The sequence below is a fragment of the Polypterus senegalus genome, chromosome 10 (assembly GCF_016835505.1).
Source record: "Polypterus senegalus isolate Bchr_013 chromosome 10, ASM1683550v1, whole genome shotgun sequence".
Taxonomy (NCBI): domain Eukaryota; kingdom Metazoa; phylum Chordata; class Cladistia; order Polypteriformes; family Polypteridae; genus Polypterus; species Polypterus senegalus.
This window is the reverse complement of record NC_053163.1, coordinates 169,163,911-169,190,226: the sequence shown is the minus strand read 5'-3', so window position 1 is coordinate 169,190,226 and position 26,316 is coordinate 169,163,911. Positions and strand designations below refer to the sequence as shown.

General features: G+C 45.7%; 2 protein-coding genes across 3 annotated transcripts in view; one reads left to right on the top strand and one right to left on the bottom strand.

Annotated features, from left to right (window-relative positions):
* zgpat (zinc finger, CCCH-type with G patch domain) overlaps window positions 1–6,337 on the top strand; it is a 58,777-nt gene extending 52,440 nt beyond the window's left edge. The window contains exon 8 of the mRNA XM_039767408.1: window positions 6,151–6,337. The gene's annotated coding sequence lies outside the window, so the exon portion shown is untranslated. The remainder of the gene's footprint in view (window positions 1–6,150) is intronic.
* On the bottom strand, window positions 372–25,206 carry LOC120538024 (neuronal acetylcholine receptor subunit alpha-4). 2 transcript variants are annotated; one of them, XM_039767405.1, is made up of 6 exons: window positions 25,039–25,206; window positions 12,106–12,257; window positions 10,058–10,102; window positions 7,275–7,384; window positions 1,638–3,015; window positions 372–516 (listed from the first exon to the last, which is right to left on the bottom strand). In XM_039767405.1, exons 1-6 carry the CDS (start codon window positions 25,100–25,102, stop codon window positions 391–393), a joined length of 1,875 nt encoding a protein of 624 aa, XP_039623339.1. In that variant the 5' UTR covers window positions 25,103–25,206; the 3' UTR covers window positions 372–390. The 2 variants fall into 2 exon arrangements, with proteins under 2 accessions (XP_039623339.1, XP_039623340.1); XM_039767406.1 differs by lacking the exons at window positions 7,275–7,384; window positions 10,058–10,102; window positions 12,106–12,257; window positions 25,039–25,206 and adding an exon at window positions 3,249–3,357.
* Window positions 25,207–26,316: the final 1,110 nt, after the last annotated feature.

Here is a 26,316-nt window from a genome sequence, read left to right as displayed (position 1 = left end):
TAGTAGGATTAACGATGACTTACTGGTGCTGCTTTAGGAAAATAAAATAGCTGTCATACAGTTTATGTGACTTAACAGCACAGAGATTGCAAAAAAAAAAAAAAAGGAAATCGATCTCAACAACAGAGCGTAATGTATGAGCAAGGTGAAGACGTGGAAGATGGAACTTAAAAAGCAACAGTTAGGCCAAAGCCCCTGACCGTATGAGCCTTCAGTGTCAAAGCAGCAATGTCACCCAACTCATGGAAGGACTTAAAAGTATTTGAAAAGTCTCCTGCTCACTCAAAAGACCAAATGGCATTCATTCAAAGTAATATTCACCTGCTAGAGTGCCCCAAAAGTAGCGTGGGAAAAGAAATTGAAGGCTTGTGCACTAGCAGAGGAAAACTATTAGATCATCCCTGCCAGCCAAGGGGGGAGGAAGAGTCCCACTGTCCCCAGAATACAAACCAAGACAAACATCCACAGAAAGATCCTGTCGATCACCATGGCCACGTACTTCCAGTCCTCCTTCACCTGTGGACAGCAAATGACATTTGTTAGGGAGATGGGAACCTGCTTGGCATTGACCCCCCAATAACGATATTGTTTTCTGTTAAAAACACGATCACACAAACAGAAGGTAAGCTGGAAAACTTTATGTTTGTAGCCCCACTGTCTTCTCTCCAGCCTCTCTGAAGGGTTACTTGTGTGACTGTTACGGACTCTGACGAAAATGCTTATCTATCTATCTATTTATCAAAATGGACAATATGCATGGGCTGACATCCCTGCCGCGACTGGCCACATTGCCTTTACCATTTGGGAGGCCAAATCAACTAAGAGATCAATGGGAGGCTCCGTATCAAGGATGTATGCTCCCCCAACCTGCTAGATGGCAGCATCCCTGGGCTTCAGTACCCAATCAGACATCTGCACGGAATGCTGGGAGTTGTAGTTCAGTGGGGGCAGCCTTACTGCGGTACCACCAGGGGGTGCTACAGGAAGTTACACTCCCAACTGTATGGGTTTACTGTATGCCCCCAGAAGAGATTCCAAAGGGCAATGCCCTGGCACCAGAAGTATTCCCATGTCTTCAATAAAACAAACAGTACTGCCTTGTCCAGACAAGTCAGAGATTGGAGATGCAACACTCATCTGTTTATCTATCTATCTATCTATCTATCTATCTATCTATCTATCTAATCCTGCCGACTATGCTAAAGTAGCTATCTGTTATACAGTTCCTTTCATATCTAGATAGATAGATAGATAGATAGATAGATAGATAGATAGATAGATAGATAGATAGATAGATAGATAGATAGATTAATAAAGTATCTATCTATCTATCTATCTATCTATCTGTCTTTCTGTCCTCTTGCTCATAGCTCTGTCTACACACCACCAGCGGTGTCACACACATCTTTCCATCCATTTTCTTCCTCGTCTCTGGACCTCACGTCATTCACACAAATGTCTGTTTATTGAGTTTGATGGTCTCTTAAGGGTCCGCTAGATAGATGTAAGAGGGGTAGGTCAGTCTGTTTACGAATGATGGCACTGACTGGAGAAGTTATTTAATCGGTGGGAATGATGAGCCAACCATCCATACTGAGCAGGGAGAAATGTTAAAAGGACACTTTTGCTTTACTTACCGAAAAGTTGGCGTCCTCAGCCTTGAGGTGGTCTGCGATGTACTGCACCCCTTCAATGGCCAGTTTCATGGAGGGCGACAGCACCCTCAGTCGCTGCCGCTGGTGATGCTGGTGGTGATGTTTCACGTTGCTGATTTTTGCCGGTCGACTTTCAGGAAGCTTTTTGCACTGACATTTGCCGTCACTCGCGATGGCCGTTTCTTCCTTCAAGATCTGCTGCTGGAATGTGGCTGACCTGCTGCTGCTGCTGCTTGGCACCGTCTCCTCGTTCAGGTAATAGTATTGGATGCTTCGGGATCGGCAGCGGGGGACGGTGGGAGGGGTGTCGTTGTCCTGAAGACTGTACTGGAAACTTAGGGACCTGGCCTTTGGGACAGACTGGGGTTCCTCGAGGTGCTGCGGAGATGAAGGGGAGGCTGGCTTTTCTACCTGTCCCGGCTCTTCCAGCAGAATCGAGTATTGACTTGAGGGGGACTTGCAAAGAATTTGAGGTGTGGTGGGCAATTCCTCTAGCACATGATCTGAAGGTGAAGACGGGCAGACTTTATTGCTTCCTTGGCTTCCTGGAGGTGTGGTGGGCACGGGGCGCTCCACTTCGATTTCTGACCAAAATGCCGGCGAAGTCGCCTTTTTGTGCAGGGATGCGATAAGTCTCTTACAGTTCTCCTTGACCGTCGGTGGCCTTTTCATGAACAAGAAGCGGGGCACAACATCCAGAAAAACCTTCCTTACCCAAGCTGGCATGGTGTGAGTACGAGGAGAACGGTGATGAACATTGAGAACGAAAACTGTGATAATAATTGAGAGGGTGACAAAAATCATGGTGAACAGCAGATACTCCCCGATCAGTGGAATAACCAGGGAGGTGGATGGGATGATTTCAGTGATGAGCAAAAGAAACACAGTGAGGGAGAGCAGAACGGAAATACACAACGTGATCTTCTCGCCGCACTCCGAAGGCAGGTAGAACACCAACACGGTCAAGCAGGAGATTAAAAGACACGGGATGATCAGATTAATGGTGTAGAAGAGTGGCAGGCGTCGGATGATGAAGTAATACGTGATGTCCGGGTAGATTTCTGTGCAGCACTCGTACTTTTTGATGTTGTATCTGCCCACTGCGTTGATGATCACCCATTCGCCACTTTCCCAGTAGTCCATCTGGTCCACGTGGTTGGCCATGCTGACCAGATCGATTTTCGCCTTGTCATATGTCCAGGAGCCAAATTTCATGGTGCAGTTTTGCTGATCAAATGGGAAAAAGGTGACGTCGATGCTACAAGAGCTCTTGTAGATGGCCGGCGGCGTCCATTTGATGCGTCCATCATAGAAGAGGTGAGCTTTCGTCAGGTGTGTCACGGCAAAGTCGCCATCTGCACTGCAAAGGGCAGAGAAAGATACAGTTAACTAAGCTACACGGGGATGATGACAAGATACCCATCCCAAGGCACATGGTGACCTGCCTTATTGAACATCTCAAAAAAAATGTCATTGATCCACCATATTGTCACTGCACATCTCCTGCCCCACCCTCACATCACCCATAGCATACAAATCATGCTTGTTTGTTGCCTAAAAAATTTTAAAAATGTATTCTTAGCACCAACTCACTGTGGGACCATAGCAGAGGCGTCATTCGTGATGCTGTACTGCAAGTCCTGCCACAAAAATCGTTTTTTTTTTTTTGTACTCCAAGGACTTGTGGATGTTCACTACCAGAAATTCTCTTTGAAGACCTAGCAGAAGTAAATCTGCTAACAGGAGGTCACACTGCTGCAGATCCATGAGATACATCATTCTGCCGCTCCCACGGTTGTCTTTTTATTAAGACATTGATTTGCAACCTCCAGGGAGGTCTTTCTCTCCCTCCTACACTCTGCATCGCTTATAACAGTGTGAATAATGACGGGAGGGCATTTGAAAGCCTTGTGGAAGCCCGCTTGCTTTACCTTAACTCAAAGCGTTCAGTTGAATTATGCAACTGCCCTTCGGTTTGGCAGTTGCCTTTGCGTCATTGCTGCCCCAGGCTCAACTTCTGATGAAACTTTCCTCACGGCTGCTTTTGTTCCACACCTGAAGGAATCAAATTACAAATACAGTTCCCCATTTTGTTAGGTTCTTGCTAAACCTCCATCCCTGGCTTTAAATCTATCTATCTATCTATCTATCTATCTATCTATCTATCTATCTATCTAATCCTGATGACTATGCTAAATTAGCTATCTGTTATACAGCACCATTCATATCTATCTATCTCAAATGATATAGTGTCTATCTATCTATCTATCTATCTATCTATCTATAATATAAAGCCTTTCATACATATACTGTATATCCAACTAATCCTGCCTACTATGCTAAAATAGCTATCTGTTAAACAGTGCCTTTCATATCTACAGTGGTGTGAAAAACTATTTGCCCCCTTCCTGATTTCTTATTCTTTTGCATGTTTGTCACACAAAATGTTTCTGATCATCAAACACATTTAACCATTAGTCAAATATAACACAAGTAAACACAAAATGCAGTTTTTAAATGATGGTTTTTATTATTTAGGGAGAAAAAAAAATCCAAACCTACATGGCCCTATGTGAAAAAGTAATTGCCCCCTTGTTCAAAAATAACCTAACTGTGGTGTATCACACCTGAGTTCAATTTCCTGATTACTGCCACACCTGTTTCAATCAAGAAATCACTTCAATAGGAGCTGCCTGACACAGAGAAGTAGACCAAAAGCACCTCAAAAGCTGGACATCATGCCAAGATCCAAAGAAATTCAGGAACAAATGAGAACAGAAGTAATTGAGATCTATCAGTCTGGTAAAGGTTATAAAGCCATTTCTAAAGCTTTGGGACTCCAGCGAACCACAGTGAGAGTCATTATCCACAAATGGCAAAAACATGGAACAGTGGTGAACCTTCCCAGGAGTGGCCGGCCGACCAAAATTACCCCAAGAGCGCAGAGACGACTCATCCGAGAGGTCACAAAAGACCCCAGGACAACGTCTAAAGAACTGCAGGCCTCACTTGCCTCAATTAAGGTCAGTGTTCACGACTCCACCATAAGAAAGAGACTGGGCAAAAACGGCCTGCATGGCAGATTTCCAAGACGCAAACCACTGTTAAGCAAGAAGAACATTCGGGCTTGTCTCAATTTTGCTAAGAAACATCTCAATGATTGCCAAGACTTTTGGGAAAATACCTTGTGGACTGATGAGACAAAAGTTGAACTTTTTGGAAGGCAAATGTCCCGTTACATCTGGCGTAAAAGGAACACAGCATTTCAGAAAAGAACATCATACCAACAGTAAAATATGGTGGTGGTAGTGTGATGGTCTGGGGTTGTTTTGCTGCTTCAGGACCTGGAAGGCTTGCTGTGATAGATGGAACCATGAATTCTACTGTCTACCAAAAAATCCTGAAGGAGAATGTCCGCCATCTGTTTGTCAACTCAAGCTGAAGCGATCTTGGGTGCTGCAACAGGACAATGACCCAAAACACACCAGCAAATCCACCTCTGAATGGCTGAAGAAAAACAAAATGAAGACTTTGGAGTGGCCTAGTCAAAGTCCTGACCTGAATCCAGTTGAGATGCTATGACCTGCATGACCTTAAAAAGGCAGTTCATGCTAGAAAACCCTCAATTAAAGCTGAATTACAACAATTCTGCAAAGATGAGTGGGCTAAAATTCCTCCAGAGCGCTGTAAAAGACTCATTGCAAGTTATCGCAAACGCTTGATTGCAGTTATTGCTGCTAAGGGTGGCCCAACCAGTTATTAGGTTCAGGGGGCAATTACTTTTTCACACAGGGCCATGCAGGTTTGGATTTTTTTTTCTCCCTAAATAATAAAAACCATCATTTAAAAACTGCATTTTGTGTTTACTTGTGTTATATTTGACTAATGGTTAAATGTGTTTGATGATCAGAAACATTTTGTGTGACAAACATGCAAAAGAATAAGAAATCAGGAAGGGGGCAAATAGTTTTTCACACCACTGTATCTGTATATGATGTAGTGTCTATCTATCTATCTATCTAATCCTGCCGACTATGCTAAAATACCTATCTGTTATACAGTGCCTTTCATATCTATCTATCTAGACACTATATGATACAGTGTCTGTTTTCTATCTATCTATCTATCTATCTATCTATCTATCTATCTATCTATCTATCTATCTATCTATCCCTCTTTGCTATGTTATCTGCCATTGTTAACTGTTTCCCATTAGTTTCCTTGTATTTTATAATTGTGGATTTTTTTCCCTTTTTCTGGGGATGCCTTCCATTATCTCAGGTATTCTTCAGTCTGCCCTGTTTAAGGGTTTAATGAGTTTGTAACTCATTTTCATTTGCTCTCCTTCCCTGTGGTTTAACTTGTATGTGGGTTTATTTTCATTTATTTTGTCAAATTCATTAATTAATGTTCGAGGATCTCGTTGCTGGCTCACTCGAGGCATGATATAACCCAGCGCTGTCGCTGACACTTTCTTCTTATTTTCTCCCCACAGCTCCAAGACACTGCCTGGTGAGGGTACTTAGTCCTGTCCCTTCTGACCCACATGATATAAGAGGCCCAGCTGCCCCGGAAGGAGGCGTCTTCTTTATCTTCTTTAGAAGCTGAGCAGACCCCCGGACGGAGCTCCTGTGAAGGCCCCTATTTTGTGACAGCATTCAAGCCAATTGAGTTTCTTTTTGTTTTGTCCCAGGTGGGCTGTATAACTGCACCAGAAAGGCATTTACTTAAGGTAGAGGACTGTGTTAAAAGGGACGACCTGTTGGGTGTTCCCAACTATTCACCATTGTTGTTTTTATTACATGCATAATACATTCCAATATATGGTGCACTTACTGATTGATTACTTATTGATTATTTAGATTTCAGCTCGTCTTAGGTGGGTAGCACTGCTAGTTTTTTATCATAATATTGTCACACCAACCTCATGTCAGTAGGATTTTGAATATCAGGGAACATTGATAGCTGGATGTGTTGTCTATTTTTGCCTCTGGGATACAGCATATTTTAAAATTATTATTACAAGCTATCATGACCCCATGTTGTTTGGTTGGTGGGGGCCTCTCATCAAGATGTAACTGTCAGGAGTGACGTCTTTGGAGGTCACAGCATTTAACGTCCTTGACGCAATGTATTAAATACCAGTGTGTCGGGTGTCTCATTATCTGAAAATTTCTTACAGGTGATGAGTGAGAATCTTGTGACAGGCGTAAATCAAAAACAGGAAAGGAAAACTAAAGACCAACAAAACCTAAAACATGAGGCAGAGTCATTGTCTAAATACAAAGTAAAAAGTCAAAATGTAAAGCATAAATGATGAACCCAAATTTCAATTTTTCCAGACTCTTGGAAAGTTGCCACCATCTTAAATAGTGACATCCCAAAGACATCATGTGTAGTGATTTCCAGACGTCACATGATGGCTAAGAACTAAGAACAAGCGCGGCACAAGGCACACTTTTGAAAAGAGTAGAGAGTACCCCAATATCCTGGCATTTTGGCATTCTGGCTCCCTAATCATCCCAAGTCTCTAACTGGCTCACTTTTTTTCTCACTCTGCCACCTCACCAACTAAACTAACTGGGGAAACCCCAGAGGACGGCGTCACAGTCTCCTTACTTGTTGTAGAGGACAATGTCAGGCCTCCAGATGAGCTCAGACGGAATTCTGATGGAAGTCACATTTTCGTATTCCAAGGGGTTCCACTGGAGTTTGTAGTCATACCATTCCTAGAAAGAGACAAAAATTGGGCAGGAGAGTGTCATGTGTCATCACCTTCCCTAGATACCTGCAGCCCCCACTGGCCTTAATAAATAAATATTAAAAAAGAAAATCCGTGCACAATGTCTTCCCATTTACTCTTGTCAGGACCCAGGGAACGAATCCCTTCTGCTCACTCTCTGGCATCCTGGTCTGCCACCTCTTCCAGGATCTGAAGACTTTATAAATAATGTGCCACATTAGTTGGTCACTGCAGCTCCCTGGGCCCTTTAAATGAGGCGGCTACACTTCGGATACCTCCTCGCCCTCCGATCTGATAGCCACTATGGGTTCATCCTGCCGCCTCCTGGGACTCTTCACAGCCATCACTGCTGCTCCCTTGTACCACTTGGCAGAGCCGATGCCACCGTCTGTTGCACAATCGATCTTTCCTTTCTTCTTTCATCGTCATCCCCGTAAGCATTAACCCACCCCTTTATTTTGTGACCACCTCCAGTCGACTCACAGTAACTATGCCAATTAACTCCATACGGGTGGTCCCGTGCAATCACTTACAATTCACTCCCACTGATCTGTGCTTAAAGACCATTAAAATCACAAATACTGTAAATGAATCCGTTAAAAGCAACTCTGGCAACACGACTTATCACAGCTGTCGACAGGATGGCAAAACCCTCGGCAGGTCTGGAAGGTCCTGGCCTGCCTTTTCAGACTTTTGGGGGGCCTTTAGCTAGGGATCTGCACTGGCAATCGGAAGGTTGCCGGTTTGAATCCCGTAAATGGCCCTTGACCTGCAATTGGTGAGTGCTTTGAGTCATGAGATGCAAAGAATTATAAAAGAATCACAAGCCCGGATAAATGGGGAGGGTTACGTCAGGAAGGGCATCCGGTGTAAAATTTTGCCAAATCCATATGCGGACAGATGATCCTCTGTGGCAGCCCCTAATGGGAGCAGCCGAAAGAAGAAGAAGATTAGCCGTTCGCCATGTTATGGAAGATCTCTTGGGCCAAACTTACATGCACTCCAATGAGTTAACCACATTGAAATGCAATGCGTGTAATGTGACCAACTGGAAAACGGGACTTGTGATGCCAGTCTGGAAAGAGAAGGACAACTAGAAGAAGGGCAAGAGAAGGATTGTGGCAACTACAGGGGGATAACACTGCCCTCAGTGCCAGGTAAGATCCTTTTTAGGGTCGCCCTCAATAGGGTCCGTGATCACCTGCTCACCTACCAGCGACCGGAGCAGTCTGGGTTTACACTTAAGAAGTCTGCCTGGCACTGAGGGTTCATACGTGAATATCGGCAGAGTTTCCTTGCAGTCTTTGTCAATTTTTGTAAGGCATTCGACTCAGTGGGACGTCCTGAGACTTTACGGGATCCCCACGAGGTTTATGGATATCATGGCCGGCCTGTACTCTGGTACTGTGAGTGCTGTGCAGAGTTGAGGCAGAACCTCTTTGTTCTTCCCAGTTGATTCTGGGGTCTGTCAGGGGTCTGTTCTGCTCCTACTCTGTTCAATGTTTGTATGGACTGGGTGATCGGTGAGGTCGTGGGGTCCAGCGGCTGGGGAGCATCTGTTGGTGAAGAAAGATTCACGGATCCTGACTTTGCTGACGATGCTGTGATCTTCATGGAGTCAATGGAGGCTCTGATCGGGGGTCTCTCAAGACTGAGTGAGAGGTCTATCTGGGCTTGTGAGGGTCCTGATAAAAACCAACAGCCAGGCCTTTAATGACCTCTTGGGCACGGCCATCAGCAGTGTGTCTGTCTGCGGAGAGTGTCGACCTCGTCGAGAGGTTTTCTTACCTCAGCAGTGACATTCATGTCTCTGGTGACTCTTCCTATGAAGTCAGTAGACAGATTGGTAGAGCATGAGGGGTCATGAGGTCACTGGAAAGGGGGGTGTGGCGCTCCTGATATCAGCAAAAGGATGAAGGTCCAAGTCTTTAGAGTCCTGGTGCTCCCTGTTTGTGAGACATGGATGCTATCCAGTGACCTGAGACGAAGACTGGACTCCTTCATGTGTGCCTCTTCAGAGGGTCCTTGGGTCCCGCTGGTCTGACTTTGTGTTGCTCAAGGAGTCCTGAACAAAGCACATGACCTGCATTGTGAGGGAGCATCAGTTACGGCATTATGCCCATGTGCCACAATTACCCGAGAGTGGTCCGGCTCATTGCTGAGAACCCAAGTGGCTGGACCAGGCCAAGGGGATGCCCACCTAACACCTGGCTCTCACAGATAGAGGGTCATTTCTGGAGGGTGGGACTGGACTGCATGTCTGCCTCAGGGGTTGCCAACCAGGATCCTGAGCTGTTTTTATTGTGTGGTGGGCACTGTACCAGTGCATGCCCCCCAACCTGACCTGACATTTCATTTTGGCACAGTGTAATTGTATCATAATTAATAACATGCCAGTCATGTGTCTGTTTTTCTCTACTTTAACTTGTAAGTCAAGCGTGTTTTGCATTTGGATTCGTCTCCGCAGGTCGCAGGTCAGAACTGAAAGCAGAGCCGGCGTATCGCCCTTTGTGTAGCTGCTGCTCCTGCTGCCCCGTGTGTATCACATTTCAATCCAAGACCACACACTGATGACACCAGAACTGAACGTCACCAAAGGACCAATCAGCGTGAAAAAGGTGGGCCGACTCGAGTTTTCTGTGAGCAAAATGCGACGTACCTGCTTGACCCAGACGTTCGTCGTCATCATCTGGTTCTTTTCATCCTGGAAAACGTAAAAAAGAAAATGAGAAAAGGGCATCGGTGGGCTGGAATTGAGCAGAACTCATGCTGGCCAGTAGGGGGCAGGCCTGGTCTGCTGAGCACAGCCATCTTATAGATATGAGCGCCACCATCCGTCCTTTCTTTTTCTTTCTTTCTTTCTTTCTGTGCACCACCTTCATTGCACTGGTTACTGGTGAGTGAAGCGAAGTGCCCGCGTCACCCACCAGAGCCAGATGTTCACCTCAGTGGCTGGCAGCCTCATTCATTTCTGCAGATCGAGTCTTGGGTGCTGCCCAAAGTTAATGTGGAGGAGATGATGGCACTGCATAAACGTTCAGTAGGTGAAGGGGGCAAAATGGGAAACAGATGGCATCATCAACACCAGGCAGGGAGGCACAACAAAACACAAAGCAAAATGTGTAAGAAAAGAGAAGGAGGAGGTAAAATCATCAAGGAGAGTGAGACCACCAGAGACGGGGGGGGGTAGACTGCTCAGCCAATCAATCAGCACAGTCGAGGGTCAGGTGACATGGGAGTGAATCATGTGACAGGGCTGGGATTGACCTGGGGGAACACTGAGGGAGCGCTCCAGAGGGCGGTGGGCATCAAGCATGTGTGTGTGTGTGTGTGTGTGTTCATTACCAAGGTGCCATTCGTGTGGCCATTGCAATACAATATTAGATGGGCGTATGTGTGGGTGTCTGCTTCTGTGAGTGTGTATCTGTGTGTGTGTGTGCAGTGTGACAGAGAGTGCGCAAGAGTGAGAGTGTGAGAGTGTCTGTGAGAGTCGATGGTGACGTCTCCGCACGTGTGTGTGTGATTGTAGTGTTCATCTCAGTCCTGGTGTGTGCGGGTGTGTTTGTTTCTACGAGTGTGCCAATGTGATACAATAACAGCAACAACAACATTTATTTCTATAGCACATTTTCATACAAAAAAATGTAGTTCAAAGTGCTTTACATGTTAAAGAATAGAAAAATAAAAGACACAGTAAGAAAATAAAATAAGTCAACATTAATTAACATAGAATAAGAGTAAGGTCCAATGGCCAGGGGGGGACAGAATAAACAAAAAAAACTCCAGACGGCCGGAGAAAAAAAATAAAATCTGCAGGGATTCCAGGCCATGAGACCACCCAGTGCCCTCTGGGCATTCTACCTAACATAAAATGGTATGTGTGTTTACAGACTGGTGTCAGAGTGAGCGATAAAGTGTGTGTCAGTGTGCACTTAAGTGTGTCTTATCAGAATGTGTGTATATGTGTGGGTGTGTGTGCGTGCCAGTGGGCACCAGTGTGTGTTTATGTCGTTGACTACTCCTGTGCATACGTGTGTGTGTGTGTCGGTGCGTGTGTGCGTGTTAGTGGAAGTGTGCCAGGGTAACATTGCTTGTGTACCCAGAGTGTGCCAACACGTGTGTACATGCAGTATGTGTCCGAGTGTACTCCTGTATGCCACACACGCCAGTTTGTATCAGAGCGAGCAAGTGAGTGTGTGCCACGTGTGCCTCTCGTCTGTGCCAGCGACACCAGCTGTCGCGCGGCCGCCAGCATTCTTGTGTCTTTGAATTCTGTACACAGCGGAAGCAAGAAGACAAAGGCACCCGCCTCGCCTCGCCTCGCTCTCTGTGGGCGTCTTCAGGTGGCAGAAGGCCATCACGTGGCGCATTGGCACCTCCTTTAGAATGAACTCTGAATACAAGTGAGAGACGTGCAGCCACTGAGCTCTGTGAATGCCGGGTAGTGGGCATTAATTAGTTAGTTGGTTACTTAAGATTGCCACTTTGTGCATGAGTGTGCCCTGTGAAGACTGGTATCCCATCTTATCTTTTGCTCAGTGGTGCCAGGATAGACTTCAGTTCTCAATGAGCTTAACTCTGGATGAAGTGATTGTGGAAATGAAAGCTTGCTGGCCGAGCATGATGATCCTGGCACCTTGAGGGTTGGACTGCTGCATGCCAGCTTCACCTCCTCACACCCAGGAGCCAATATTGAATGAATCTTACCACATCGATGAGCTGAGCAATGGACAATCCAAAGCGGACCAGGACCACGTCCGAGATGTTGGCCACGGGTCGGGACAGCTTGTTGTACGCCACAAACAGGTTCTTGAGCAGCCTCTCCTCGGCATGGGCTTTCATTCTCAGGTGAGCGCACACTGTGGGCAAAAAACAAGCATGGTGGCACTTGGAAGGGCAACATGTGACCCAAAGGTATGAGACGCATGTCCACTACACCTACAGGGGGCCCAAGGGGAGGGGGTCCAGCCTCATTTGAATACCATCAGCAGCTCACCCGTGATATCGTGATGCCACCTGATGGCCCTGAATTGGACTGAAGGAAACTCATCACTCTAAAAAGGAACTGACTGTGAAAGGCGCTATATAACGTACACTTTTCAAACAGTGGCAAACAGCTTAATGACTTACAGAAGGAAAATGACCACCAGCCAGAAAACTGCAAGAGGGTCCCAATGCAGTGACTCTCCAGTCATCTGAAACAAGTCATTTACATGGCAAGACCAACCACACAATACCAGATGAAGCCACAAGAGGGCAGCACCAGTGAGTATTCATTTACCCAACATCTGCCACAGTTGACAACTGACAGTTCTCTTTATATTATAGCTGTGCCAGGTGGGCACCAACTTACTGAGTTTCTAATGCTGAATTTAATTATGGGCTTAAACTAGAAACACATTCTTGCAGGCCCAAAGGTGTAATACCAAATGAAGCCACAAGATGGCAGCATCAATGACTCTTTAATTATTTAACAGGTGTTGACAACTGACAAGATCTCTTTGTCTCATGAGTGTGCCACATGGGAACCACTCTCTTGTCAAAATGTCTGTTGCTGAATCTAATTATGGGCTGTTGGTTTTCGTGCAGGTTCAAATATGCAATACCAGATGAAGCCACAAGAGGGCAACACCAGTGATTCTTTAATCATCCAACATTTGCCACATTTGACAATTAACAGAACTCTTTGTGTTGTTATTGGGCCTTGTGGGGCACTGGCCTTCTGTCAGCATTTATGACACTAAATCTAGTGCTGGACTTGTTATTGAATTTTCTTTTATAGGATCAATGGTGCACTACCCAGATGAAACCACAGGAGGGCAGCAGCAGTTATCCTTCAATTATCCAGTATTTGCCACAGATAAGAACTAACAGATCTCTTTGTCTTATTATTGTGCCATGTGGGCACTGACCTTCTTTCAGCATTTCAAATACTGAATTTAGCGCTTAGCTTCTTGTGTAACATTTTCCTACACAATCAAAGATGTAATACCAGGTGAAGCCACAAGAGGGCAGCACCAATGATTTTTTTTAACATTTGCCACAGTTGCCACCTAACATATCCCTATGTCTTATGATTGTGCCATTTGGGCACATCCTACTGCCCAAGCTTCCAATGCTGAATCAAATTATGGGATTAAGTCGAAAAATAAATTCCTGCAGGCTCAAAGGCGCAATACCAGATTGAAGCCACAGCAGGGCATCACCAATGATTCTTCAAATTGTGGAACCTTTGCTACAGTTGACAACTAACAGATCGCTCTGTGTTATAACCATGCCATCTGGGCACCAGGTTACTGTCTGAGTTTCACCTACACCTTCCTGCATTCTCAAAAGCCCAATACCAAATGAGACCACATGAGGGCAGCACCAACATTTCTTCAATTGTTCAACATTTGCCACAGTTGACAAATAACGGATCTTTTTGCCGTACGCTTGTGCCAAGTGGGCACTGGCCTACTGTCTACTGTCGAATACTGAATCCAGTTGCTGAGCTTATTGTCTGAACATCTGTGTGCAGATTCCAAGGTGCAATACAAAATAAGGCCACAGGAGGGCAGCACCAATGGTTCTACAATTATTTAACATTTGCCCCGGTCAACAGCTAACAGATCTTTTTGCCATAAACTTGTGCCAAGAGGACACTGGCCTACAGTCAGCATTTAAGATGGTAAATCTAGTTATGGGATTCTGGAGGAACCTTTTCCTACCGGATCAAAGTTCTAGTACCATAATAGGCTTACAAGGGGGCAATGAGGACTAAATGAGTCCTTCAATCATTCAACATTTGCCGTGGTAGACAACTAACAGATCCTTCTGTCTCACGATTGGCACCAACTTATGGACTGTGTTTCTTCTGGTGCAGGATTCAATTACGGACTTTAATTTAATTTAAGTAGGAACATCAGGCTCAAAGGTGCAGTACCAGACGAAGCCACAAGAGGGCACCACAGTGATTCTTTAATTACCCAACATTTGCCACATTTGCCAATTAACGTATCTCTTTGTCTCATTGTTATGCCATGTGGGCACTGACCTTCTCTTAGAATTTATGATACCAAATCTAGTGCTGGGCTTTTTAATGAAGGTTTTCCTGTAGGGTCAAAGGTGCAGTACCCAGATGAAGCCACAGGAGGGCAGCACCAATTATTCTTCAATCATCCAGGATTGACCACAGATAAGAACTAACAGATCCTTCTGCCTCCATCTTGGCACTGGCCTTCTGTCAGCATTTCAAATACTGAATTTAGTGGTTGGCTTGACAACTAATTGATCCTTCTGTCTCATGATTGTGCCATCTTGGCACCAAGCTATTGTTTCTGGTTCTGGTGCTGAATTCAATTATGGACTGAAGTAAGAACCTCATCCTTTAGACTCAATGATTCTTAAAGTTATTCAGCATTTGCCAGGGTAGACAACTAATAGATCTTTTTGCCATAAAATCGTGCCAAGAGAACACTGGCCTACGGTCAGCGTTTAAAATGATAAATCTAGCTATGCGATTCTGGAGGAGTCTTTTCCTGTATGATCAATGGTGTAGTACCATATTGGGCCACAAGATGGCAATACTAAATGAGTCTTTAAATCATTCTGCATTGCCATGGTAGACAGATCCTTCGGTCTCATGATTGTGCCACCTTGGCACCAACTTATTAACTGTGTTTCTTCTGGAGCTGAATTCAATTACGGACTTAAGTAGGAACATCATCCTTCAGGCTCAAAGGTGCAGTACCAGATGAAGCCACCGGAGGGCAGCACCAATGATTCTTTCAGCATTTGCCAGGGTAGACGACTAACATCCGTTTGTCTCATGACTGTGCCATCTAGGCACCAGCTTATTGACAAAGTAAACTTATTACTGACAATTAACAGATCTCTCTGTCATACAGTTGTGCTATGTGGGCTCTGGCCTATAGACAGCATTTATAATACTAAATGGAGTTGCAGAACTTCAGTCAAAAAATCTCTTTTTAGATTCAAATATGCAATACCAGATGACACCACAGGAGGGAAGCACACATCATCCTTCCAATATCCAACATCTGCCTCAGTTTTCATTTAAGAGATTTCTTTGCCATACAGTTGTGTCATGTAGGTGCCATCCTACTATTAGTGCTTCAGGTGATAATTCTAGAGCTGAGCTTCTTAAGGAATATTTCACCTGCAAGGTCACACTTGCATCACCAGATGATGCCACAAGTGGGCAGCACCAATGCTTCTTCTTTAACCCTGAATCTGCTGAACTTTAAGACTAATTGATGTCTGTCTTGCCATTGTGCCATATGGGCACCAGTCTACTGCTTGCATTTCTGATGTTGAATGTAGGGTTGGACTCCTGCTGGATCTGATCAGGTGCCTGGAGTGTGGCATGTTGATCAGCACATGCAAGTGACCGACTAGACTGGCCCTATGAAGCTATGAACAGGCGCAGTAGCACAGGAGGCCACAAGAGGGCAGTGCCACTGAGTAACTCTGGGGACAGCATTGAAACTTGGAAAATAAAAATAGGGGTCTCGACTAGATGTTATATAGTGCCTTTTACAGTGAATGCTATCCTGAAGATGAATGTCTGACTGGGGGCCACAAGAGGGCAGCACCACTGAGTAACTCTGGGGACAGTTTGGAAAAGTAATGGTGGGGTCTCTTGGGGGACATTCAATTGGACCTTATATAGCACCTTTCATGGTGAATCTGATCCCAAAGTAGAAAACAGCACAGTCGCACAAGAAGTCATATATTAAGCCTGGGGGTCCCAGACCAATTCCTCACGCCTAAAGTGGACGACTGTGGCATGTGGGCATGACATTTGAGTAAAGTATTTGAGGGCATCCTCAGGCAGACTGGAGAGGGTCTACTTGGGGACATCCTGTCCCTTCATCAGCAGTCCCCATGGTAACCCCACCCACCATCTCCATGCTATAGGCCATTTCGTGAATCTCACATATATATATATATACTGCTCAAAAGAATTAAAGGCACACTTTTTAATCAGAGTATAGCATAAAGTCAATGAAACTTATGGGATATTAATCTGGTCAGTTAAGTAGCAGAGGGGGTTGTTAATCAGTTTCAGCTGCTGTGGTGTTAATGAAATTAACAACAGATGCACTAGAGGGGCAACAATGAGATGACCCCCAAAACAGGAATGGTTTAACAGGTGGAGGCCACTGACATTTTTCCCTCCTCATCTTTTCTGACTGTTTCTTCACTAGTTTTGCATTTGGCTACAGTCAGTGTCACTACTGGTAGCATGAGGCGATACCTGGACCCTACAGAGGTTGCACAGGTAGTCCAACTTCTCCAGGATGGCACATCAATACGTGTCATTGCCAGAAGGTTTGCTGTGTCTCCCTGCACAGTCTCAAGGGCATGGAGGAGATTCTAGGAGACAAGCAGTTACTCTAGGAGAGCTGGAGAGGGCCATAGAAGGTCCATAACCCATCAGCAGGACCAGTATCTGCTCCTTTGGGCAAGGAGGAACAGGATGAGCACTGCCAGAGCCCTACAAAATGACCTCCAGCAGGCCACTGGTGTGAATGTCTCTGACCAAACAATCAGAAACAGACTTCATGAGGGTTGCCTGAGGGCCCAAATGTCTACTGCGCCCTGTGCTCACTGCACAGCACCGGGAGCTCAATTGGCATTTGCCATAGAATACCAGAATTGGCAGGTCCACCACTGGCGTCCTGTGCTTTTCACAGATGAGAGCAGGTTCACCCTGAGTATATGTGAAAGGCGTGAAAGGGTCAGGAGAAGCCGTGGAGAATATTATGCTGCCTGTAACATCGTTTAGCATGACTGGTTTGGTGGTGGGTCAGTGATGATCTTGGAGGCATATCCATGGAGCGACTCACAGACCTCTACAGGCTAGACAACGGCATCTTGACTGCCATTAGGTATCAGGATGAAATCCTTGGACCCATTGTCAGACCCTACGCTGGTGCAGTAGGTCCTGGTTTCCTCCTAATGCACGACAATGCCCGGCCTCATGTGGCAAGAGTATGCAGGCAGTACCTGGAGGATGAAGGAATTGAAACAATTGAATGGCCTTCACGATCCCCTGACTTAAACCCAATAGAACATCTGTGGGACATTATGTTTCGGTCCATTAGGCGCCACCAGGTTGCTCCTCAGACTGTACAACAGCTCAGGGATGCCCTCATACAGATCTGGGAGGAAATGCCACAAGACACCATCCGTCGTCTCATTAGGAGCATGCCCGACGTTGTCAAGCATGCATACAAGCTCGTGGGGGCCACACAAGATACTGAAAAGCATTTTGAGTAGCAGAAATTAAGTTTTTGAAAAAATGGACTAGCCTGCCACATCTTCATTTCACTCTGATTTTAGGGGGTCTACACAATTGAGCCCTCTGTAGGCAGAAAACTTTTATTTCCATTAAAAGACTTGGCATCCTTTTGTTGCTAAGACATTGCCCTGTCGTTATTTGTATAGATATCCAACTTCATATTGAGATCTGATGTATCTAATGTGTTTCTGTAAAGTGTTCCTTTCATTTTTGTGAGCAGTGTGTATATATATATATATATAGCGCCTTTCACATTTCCCAGTCAGGTGTACCCAAAATGTGAGGGAGGAAGACTCACTTCATCGTATTACTGAGACATCTTTGTGCATTTTGGGATTTTCTTTTGCCGGTAAACGTTACTAAAAAGTTTACTGTTTTAGTTCTTTGGAGCCAGGGGTTTATCAGCTCCCCTCTCCCTTTTTTGAATTTCTCAGTGTAACGTCAGCAAACTAATGACGATGTGTGAAGCAGCCAGGAGACGGACATTCTAGACAGCTGATCTCTCAGTCACATCTCACGTTATCCACCTGGCTATAATGGGACACCACTGGTCAGCATCCAAATGGCACTCATCTGGTGTTATGAGGCCCAGTTCTACACCAGACCACCACCAGCAGCAGCAGCAACCATTCGGGTTCAACAAGGAAAGATGGACCACCCATGGATTCTTTGGCCAAATTGCAACTGTATCATTGGTGGAAGCTGACATTTGCCAGACTGACAGACTTGGCCGCGAGGATCCACTGCAAATGGTGGTCTTAACTGTAATTATTAGAGACGTCTACTAAAGTTCTCAGTAGAAGGATGAAGAAGATTCAAGGGGCAAACAGCTGACATGCGTACAACAGAACATGGCTATTGAACCATTGGTGATGATGATGATGATGATGATAAGACCAAAACCACATCATAGATCATCATTAGTGACATCTACTAAAGATCACGCAGAGTGAAGAAAACAATCTGTGGGGCACCCAGACAATGTGATACACCCTGAACATGGCTATTCAGCCAGCAGTGATGATGAAGATTATGATGATAATGATGATGATGAAGCATTTACCAAAACCAGATCATAGCTCATCATTTGAGACATCTACTAATGATCACAGACAGTGCAGAAAATGATTCAAGAGGCAACCAGTTATCATGGGTACACTATGAACATGGCTATTCAACCAATGGTGATGATGATGATGATGAAGATGAGACAATTACTAACACCAGGTTATAGATCATCATTAGTGACATCTACTAATGACCACAGACAGTGGAGGAAACGATTCAAGGGGCAGCCAAGCAACGTGATACACCCTGAACATCGCCATTCAGCCAGTGATGTTAATGATGATGATGATGGTAATGATGATGAGATCATCATTAGTGACATCTACTAAAGATCATGTAGAGTGAAGAAAACAACTTGTGGGACACCCAGGCAATGTGATAAACCCTGAACATGGCTATTCAGCCAGCGGTGATGATGAACATTATGATGATGATGATGATGGAGTATTTACCAAAACCAGATCATAGCTCATCATTTGAGACATCTACAAATGATCACAGACAGTGGAGGAGATCATTAAAGGGGCAACCATTGGTACACCCTGAATATGGCTATTCAATCAGTGATGATGATGATGATGATGACGAAGAGACAGTTCCCAACACCAAATCATAGATCATCATTAGAGATATCTAGTATAGCTCGCAGACAGAGGGGGAAATGATCCAAAGGACAACCAAGCAATGTGATATGCCCTGAACATGGCTGTTCAACCAGTTGATGATGATGATGGTGATGAAGAGACAGTTACCAAGAGGCAGACTCTGAAATCGATGTAAAAACAGCACCTGTCTGCCTAGTTGGACATCATCTCTGAAAGCCGTAACTGCAGTGCCTGTGCTTGTGAGCAGCGAAGGAATTTGAAGAATGAAGGTGACCTCCGGAATCCGCTATAAATTTGCCATTGATTGCTCCTTACTGAAGTCAGCAACAGAAACCTAACCGTCCTGTCCGTGACCGCGCCTGACAAATCTCATAAATTGTCATTGCCAGCCTCTGTTGCTGCCACCAGCATGAATGCAAAGATTCCTGCAGTTGTCCCTAATAAGCACACATGGAGGCAACCTACAGATTCAATTGCTTTGGCTCCCTATCAGGATGACAGCTGATGTGGCCTCCTCAAAGACGTGCAGTCGGGGTAAGCGAATGAAGTGCCTCTGTGTGACTGGCAGGGGCGGCCATCTGTCCATCCATTTTCTAAACCCGCTTATCCTGGGCAGTGTCACCGAGGAGCTGGAGTCTCTCATCTGGCGCCATTGGGTGAAAACACAAATGCACACAGATACACACAAACACACACACACACACACAGATACACACACGCACACCCACGCACACACTCACCCACACACACAAACACACACAAACACACACACTCACCCACCCACACTCACATAAACACACACAGATACACACACACCCACACAAACACGCACACACATGCACACACTCACATAAACACACACAGATACACACACACACAAACAGATACACACACACACAAACCTACACAGGTGTCAGTAGTCAGCAGTCACAGGAGCCCAGTGTCAGGGCCGCGTCTGCCTGGCATGTTAGTGTCAGCTACAGAAGCCCCCAGTGTGTGTCTGTGACAGGCAGCTGCAGGAGCCTAACGCTGACTGACAGAGGCGGCCACAAGGACCACCTGGAAATGCTGCTGCTAATATTTCTTATTAGTGACGCCTACTAAAGACAGCGAGAAAGAGCAGGACCACTGAAACACCCAAAGTGCTCCTTTAACACCAGCGATTTACATGCAGAGCAGACAAAGGTCTGGAGGGAACCTAAGAAATGTCCAGTGTCTTAAATTGTGGCTGTGAAGGGAAGCGCGTGGTCAGCAGCAACACTCCAATAGGCCGTGGCACTCGAGCGATGACTGATTGGTATAAACGGGGATAAAGTGTGCCAAGAATTCATTCCCTACACCACCACTCTGGACTGTAGACACGAGGTGGGCTGGGTGTTTGGACTTCACGCCGTTGGCACCAAATTCTGAGTTCACCATCAGTATGCCTCAGCAGAAGTTGAGATTCATCAGACCAGGCTTTCTTTCTCCAGTCTGTCCAGTTTTAGTGAGCCTGTGCCCACTGCAGCCTCTGCTTTCTTTTCTTGGATGACAGAAGTGGAACCTGACGTGGTCTTCTGCTATTGTAGCCCACCCACCTCAGGGTTCAACGGGTTGTGCATTCTGAGATGCTTTGCTGTTCACCAATGATGTACCGAGTGGTCACCTGAGTTGCTGTAGCCTTTCTGTCCAGCCAGACCCCTCTCATCAGCAAGGTTTCAGAGCCCACAGAACGGCATGCTGCAGTGGAGGGAGACGAGGGTCCACGTCCCCGGTCCTCCCTGCGTGGAGTTTGCCTGTTCTCTCCGCGTGCTCTGATTTCCTCGCACAGTCCAAAGGCGTGCGGGTTAGTTGAATCGGCGACGCCATATTGACCCGAGTGTGTGTGTGTGTGTGTGAGTGTGAGTTCGGACTGAGACGGACTGGCGCCCTGTGTTGCCTTTCCCGCCTGTCTTTGGAAGGCGGTCGGAATGACGGAGGGGAGCTTCTCCTTCAGCGTGTCCAGTGGTGTGAAGCTCCAAGGCCAGAGCGTCGTACTCCGGGGTAAAAACCCGTTCCTGACTTCCCTTTGTCCTTAGTTAACAGCAGGGAGCGACACACAAGGTTTCAATGCTCCAAAACCGTTAACTTTTATTGTCAGCTTAACTGAGAACGTAACAAGCATCCGAATCAACTAACAGACTAATATGCACTGAACGCTCCTCCCCTCAAATCCTGATAGCTCCACCCACACCCGACAGACAGAATGACCCGGATGTCAGGCTGCCGTTTCACACTCTCAACCCGACATTTGTCCTGGCGACTGTACCCGCCTTGTGCTCCGTGCCTGCTGGGATAGGCCTCCGCGACCCTGGTCAGGACTTGTCGGGTTACAAAATAACTTGACTTATATAATAATAATAATAATAATGTAAGAGATATATTTTAGATAACCTGTGGCTGCAGGTTTTTGTTCCACCAGCTTCTGTTTTTAATTGAACTCCTGGGCTAATTAAGTGAACTGATATTTCCCAAGTTCTGTGTTTAGGGAACAATATAGACATTAGAAAACTAAGTTTGCTAAATATATATATATATATATATATATATATATATATATATATATATATATATATATATATATATATATATATATTAAAATGTACCAAGCAGTTATAAAGGAATAATGTATTTTTTTTCTTTTTAACAGTATTTTCTTCTTGATTTTCATTCTGCTTTTCAAGGTGTTCTAATTGTTTAATTAATCCATTATTTACCAATTAGTGGGTCTGACTCTAAAGTCAGGCGGCACGGTGGCGCAGTTCGCTTCCCGGGTCCCCTGCGTGGAGTTTGCATGTTCTCCCCATGTCTGCGTGGGTTTCCTTCCACAGTCCAAAGACATGCAAGTTAGCTGGATTGGCGATTCTAAATTGGCCCTAGTGTGTGGGTTGGCACCCTGCCCAGGATTGGTTCCTGCCTTGTTGGCTGGGATTGGCTCCAGCAGACTCACGTGACCCTGTGTTCGGATTCAACGGGTTGGAAAATGGATGGACTCTAAAGTAGTTGCAGCCTTTGATTATTCACTATTGTTTGCCTGCGTGTCTGATCTGCTCGTTTTAAATTGTCATTATTAAGATACAACGAAGGGGGAAAAACTGCACAGAAAGGGCAAAGTATAATGAAATCAACAAAAGACAGCTGAGCATTTAAATCTATTGCAAAGCAGAACTATTTGTAAATGTCTTATAAATGTAAAAATTATGCTGCTCTGCTTTTCTGAATGTTGAATATAAAAAAAAACTGCTAATTAAATGAGCTCAGTGTTATCAGGTGTTGTCACTGATTGGGCATTTGGTTGGAACAAAAACCTGCAGCCACAGGGGGTCCCCAGGACCGAGTTTGGGAAACACGGATATAGATCATAGTTTGATTTAATACTTTTAAAGTATGGATACGAATAGTTTCGTTATTGTATTTAATTCAGTTCAGTTGTTTCCGAGCTCTTAATTGATTGTGTTTTCCTTGTTCAAGGTAAATGTATTAGTTGGGTCTGGTAAAAGAAAAAAAGGGAGAGGGGAAAAATAAGAGAAGTGTTGGGTACCCTCGGTGCACTAAAGAAAAGAAAACGGAAATACTGAAATGGAACCCACGGCCTCACTGTCCTTACTCATCGTTTACAAACTTATAATAATAACAACAATGTGACGTCACTCGCTGGTCCGGACTTGTCTTCCAAATGCTGACTGGCTTTTTTTGATATGCCGCGGTATAAACGGTGCCCTGCATGCCGCCGCCCGTTTTCCGGGCTATTAAGACATTTCCAAAATAATAAAACAAGTCGCTTTCGTCCTGCCTGCCCTTTAACTGTTCGCTCCCTTCTCAACCTGACGCCGTCTTCCTCGAGCTCCATTAAAACTCCTTCTTCCGTCTATCCGCACTCCCTTTTTCCTCCACGCACTCTTAATTAGCCTTGACCCCTGTCACTCAGCGCCTTCTCTCTAGGGAGCTGCCCCGAGCCCTTACAGAGTGCGTTTCCCCCAACACTGCTTCCACTCCCTACAGCAATGCAATGGCGAGACACGTCACAATATTATTATTATTAATAATAATTAATAAGAAGTTTTATTTATATGGTGGCATTCCCACGCTTACCGGTTGCAGACAACTACAGGTGCCTTTCCCGGTCTCCCCGGTGCAGTGCAGCGGTGGCGTTCCTAAAGTCGCACTCTGCCTAGAATGAAATCCCCCCTCCCTTTGAAGTGGAGCGCCGCTTGACGATCGGTTCAAAAGACGCCCGTCTTGTTGGCAGCTCGGCACGAAGCGGCTTTCCGTCGACAGGTTGAGCCTTTGAGCCGCCTGCATTTCTAATAAAGGTACACACGCCGAGCACATGTATAACCTGTCACAATGTATAACCTTCTAAACCTTACTTGTTTACCACGGCACTGCAAGAGCTTCAGAGCTAAGAACTAAATAATTAAAACGCGGATTTTTTTTTCCTTTTCCTCTCTCTGATTTTCATGCAAAGCAGAATCCGGAAAAAAGTAATTGCAGGTTTTTTCCGGCCGTTCTGTAACGCGTCAAAAAGGAAAATACTGTTAATGTTAGCGGGTTTCCAGGTTCTTTGAATGTGTTCGCGGCGCTTCTCACTTGCATGTGAAAGAAAACGGTAAACAAGGTCGAAAATGACACCTCCGTCACTTGGAAATCGCAAGGGCAGCCCCGATTGCCGCCTTAATAAAGTGCGTGTTCAAGAATGTGACAGTGGGACACCTGACAAGACCCCCTCAGAAGAAGAAGACGCCAGCAGCCGGTAGCAAGACAGACGCAGTTTGCAACTTCCGAAGAGCGACATCAAGAGACGCGTCTTCGTGTAAGAAAAGTCCCGTCTGCCGAATGCGAAAAAAAAGTCCTGTCGTCAAAAAGGCGCAAAGCTAACGCCCTTTTTTGGCATCTGCATGTCGCGAACCTTTCTGACCGGCGTCCTGCTTTCTCTATAAGAGATTATGATTATTATTACATGGCTGGTTTATCCAAGGCGACTTAACAATATTTGAGATAATTACAGTTCTTTTGTTAATCCAGGTGAAGTGACTTGCTCATGGTCGCACAATGTCATTAGCAGGATTTGAACCCACAGCCTCAGTGCTTGCAGTCCAAAGCCTTAACCCCTGCGCCCCGCTGATCAGAAGTCTGCGCTCCTCACGGTGTATGTTGGCACACACGGGGCACATTTTACATTCCGCGCCCCCTTTTAAAACGCGTTTCTCTTATTCGATCAGTAAACCCCAGAAACATTGCCCATATTCGACATGACAGGGTGCCTTTCGGTCGCCACAAACTCTTTTTTTTTTTACTGGTCCTCTAAAGCTATTAAAATAAATAAAAACGTTCACTGGTCCTTCCGAAACAGTCCACTGCCAGCCGCAGCACTCATCTAAAATCTGACGGAGTCCAGACGAGTAGGTGTTAGGCGGGCATGACCGGTGGGATGCACCTCGTTTTGCTGGCACTTTCGGCTTTTAGCTTTCGGATATTGTGCCTTCCACAAATCAGACAACTGCGTTCCAAGGCACATCATCAGCCGCCAGTCTTCCACAGCGCGACGGGATGCTGCAGGTGTCAGTTCTCTTTTCTAAAATGGGCACACGGAGTAAATCGGGAGGAACTCGGAGATCCGGGGTGGCTCAGGGTACTTACCGGGGAGGCTGTGGAGGAAGATGAAGGCGGTCAGCAGCTGGACGATCGGAACGAGAAGCTCCATCGTGCTAACTTTGCGTCTCAGTCGTGTCCTCCGGCGCGTTCCTCGGCTCCGACGCTCCTCTGCTCTCGTCTCGTCTTTTCATTGCGTTTCTCCCTCTCATTCCCTTCCTCAACTCTCTTGAGAGAGATGCGCGTTCACAGGCGCACGCGTGCACTCACCTGCCGCGAGTAACGCCCCCTTATCTCCCTATCCCCCCCATCCCTCCTCCTCCTCCCGATGATGTGGACTTTTCTTCTCGCTTCTTCGTTGCCACATTTACTTTTACCGAAGACGGCTGCTGTTTGAACCTCTAAGGAGGGAGCGCGCATGGGTGCGGGAACGCGCGTGCACTCTTTCGTAGAGGTCTTTTTCTTCATTCGAAAGCCTTTGCTTAAGCCGACGGTGGGACAGAAGACCCTCCTGTGTCACATCCCTTCCTGCTACGTGACACCCTCTTCGAGGATTCTGTCTCGACGTCCATACTAGTGAGCCATTGAAACATTTTTTATTCTTAAACAACCGAATAATTACGGGGGTCGGGAGTTTCAAAATAAAAAAAAATCTTATTTCGCAATTTTCGCAACCCGTAATTTTATACTTCATATTTGTTGCACTGGACGCGAGTCTGTATCTCGAAAGAAAAACACCCATCTTAGCCGGTGGAGCCAAAAGATAAGTTTTGTCGCCGTAAGTGACCAGTGTGCCTTCAGCAAGGCCATCTCAGTTTATAATTAAGACAATGACATCAGATTAAAGCGCCCGAGGTCCCCGGAGCTTTCAGGTAACACCGCTAACCGCTGCGCCATCATGGTCTTTTCGTTTGCACCTTTCCACCGCCATACATTTATCACTATTAAAGATACATAAACTTAAAGGGCTGATAGGGGAGACAAGAACAAAAAAGTAGACAGACGGACAAGAAATGAAACGACAAATAGACATGAGAAAAAAAAATAAACAGGAAGGAGTGACTGGAGGGGCGTTGACCAAATAATAATGGTCAGGATTGTATTTGACAGACCGACAGACACAGCAGACATAAAGAAAATCAGATGAAGTGAAGACAGACAGGGCATGACAAACGAAAGAGGCGGAGAGACAGAACGACGGGACCGAAAGCAACCTGACGTGTGGGACAGACGGACGGGAATTTAATGGGGCTGAGCCAGAATGGCCGGCAGACAAGCAGACAGACACGGGGAGGCCTGAATGTAAAGTGAAGAGACAGGCAAGAC

What these genes read in the sequence shown, in the direction of transcription:
- LOC120538024 (XM_039767405.1), bottom strand. Translation starts at nt 25,102, where the DNA reads ATGGAGCTTCTCGTTCCGATCGTCCAGCTGCTGACCGCCTTCATCTTC. An exon ending in CTTCCTCCACAGCCTCCCCG is followed by an intron (nt 12,258 to 25,038) that starts GTAAGTACCCTG and finishes TTTTGCCCACAG; the next exon opens with TGTGCGCTCACCTGAGAATG. An exon ending in CTGAGGACGCCAACTTTTCG is followed by an intron (nt 517 to 1,637) that starts GTAAGTAAAGCA and finishes TGCTGTCCACAG; the next exon opens with GTGAAGGAGGACTGGAAGTA.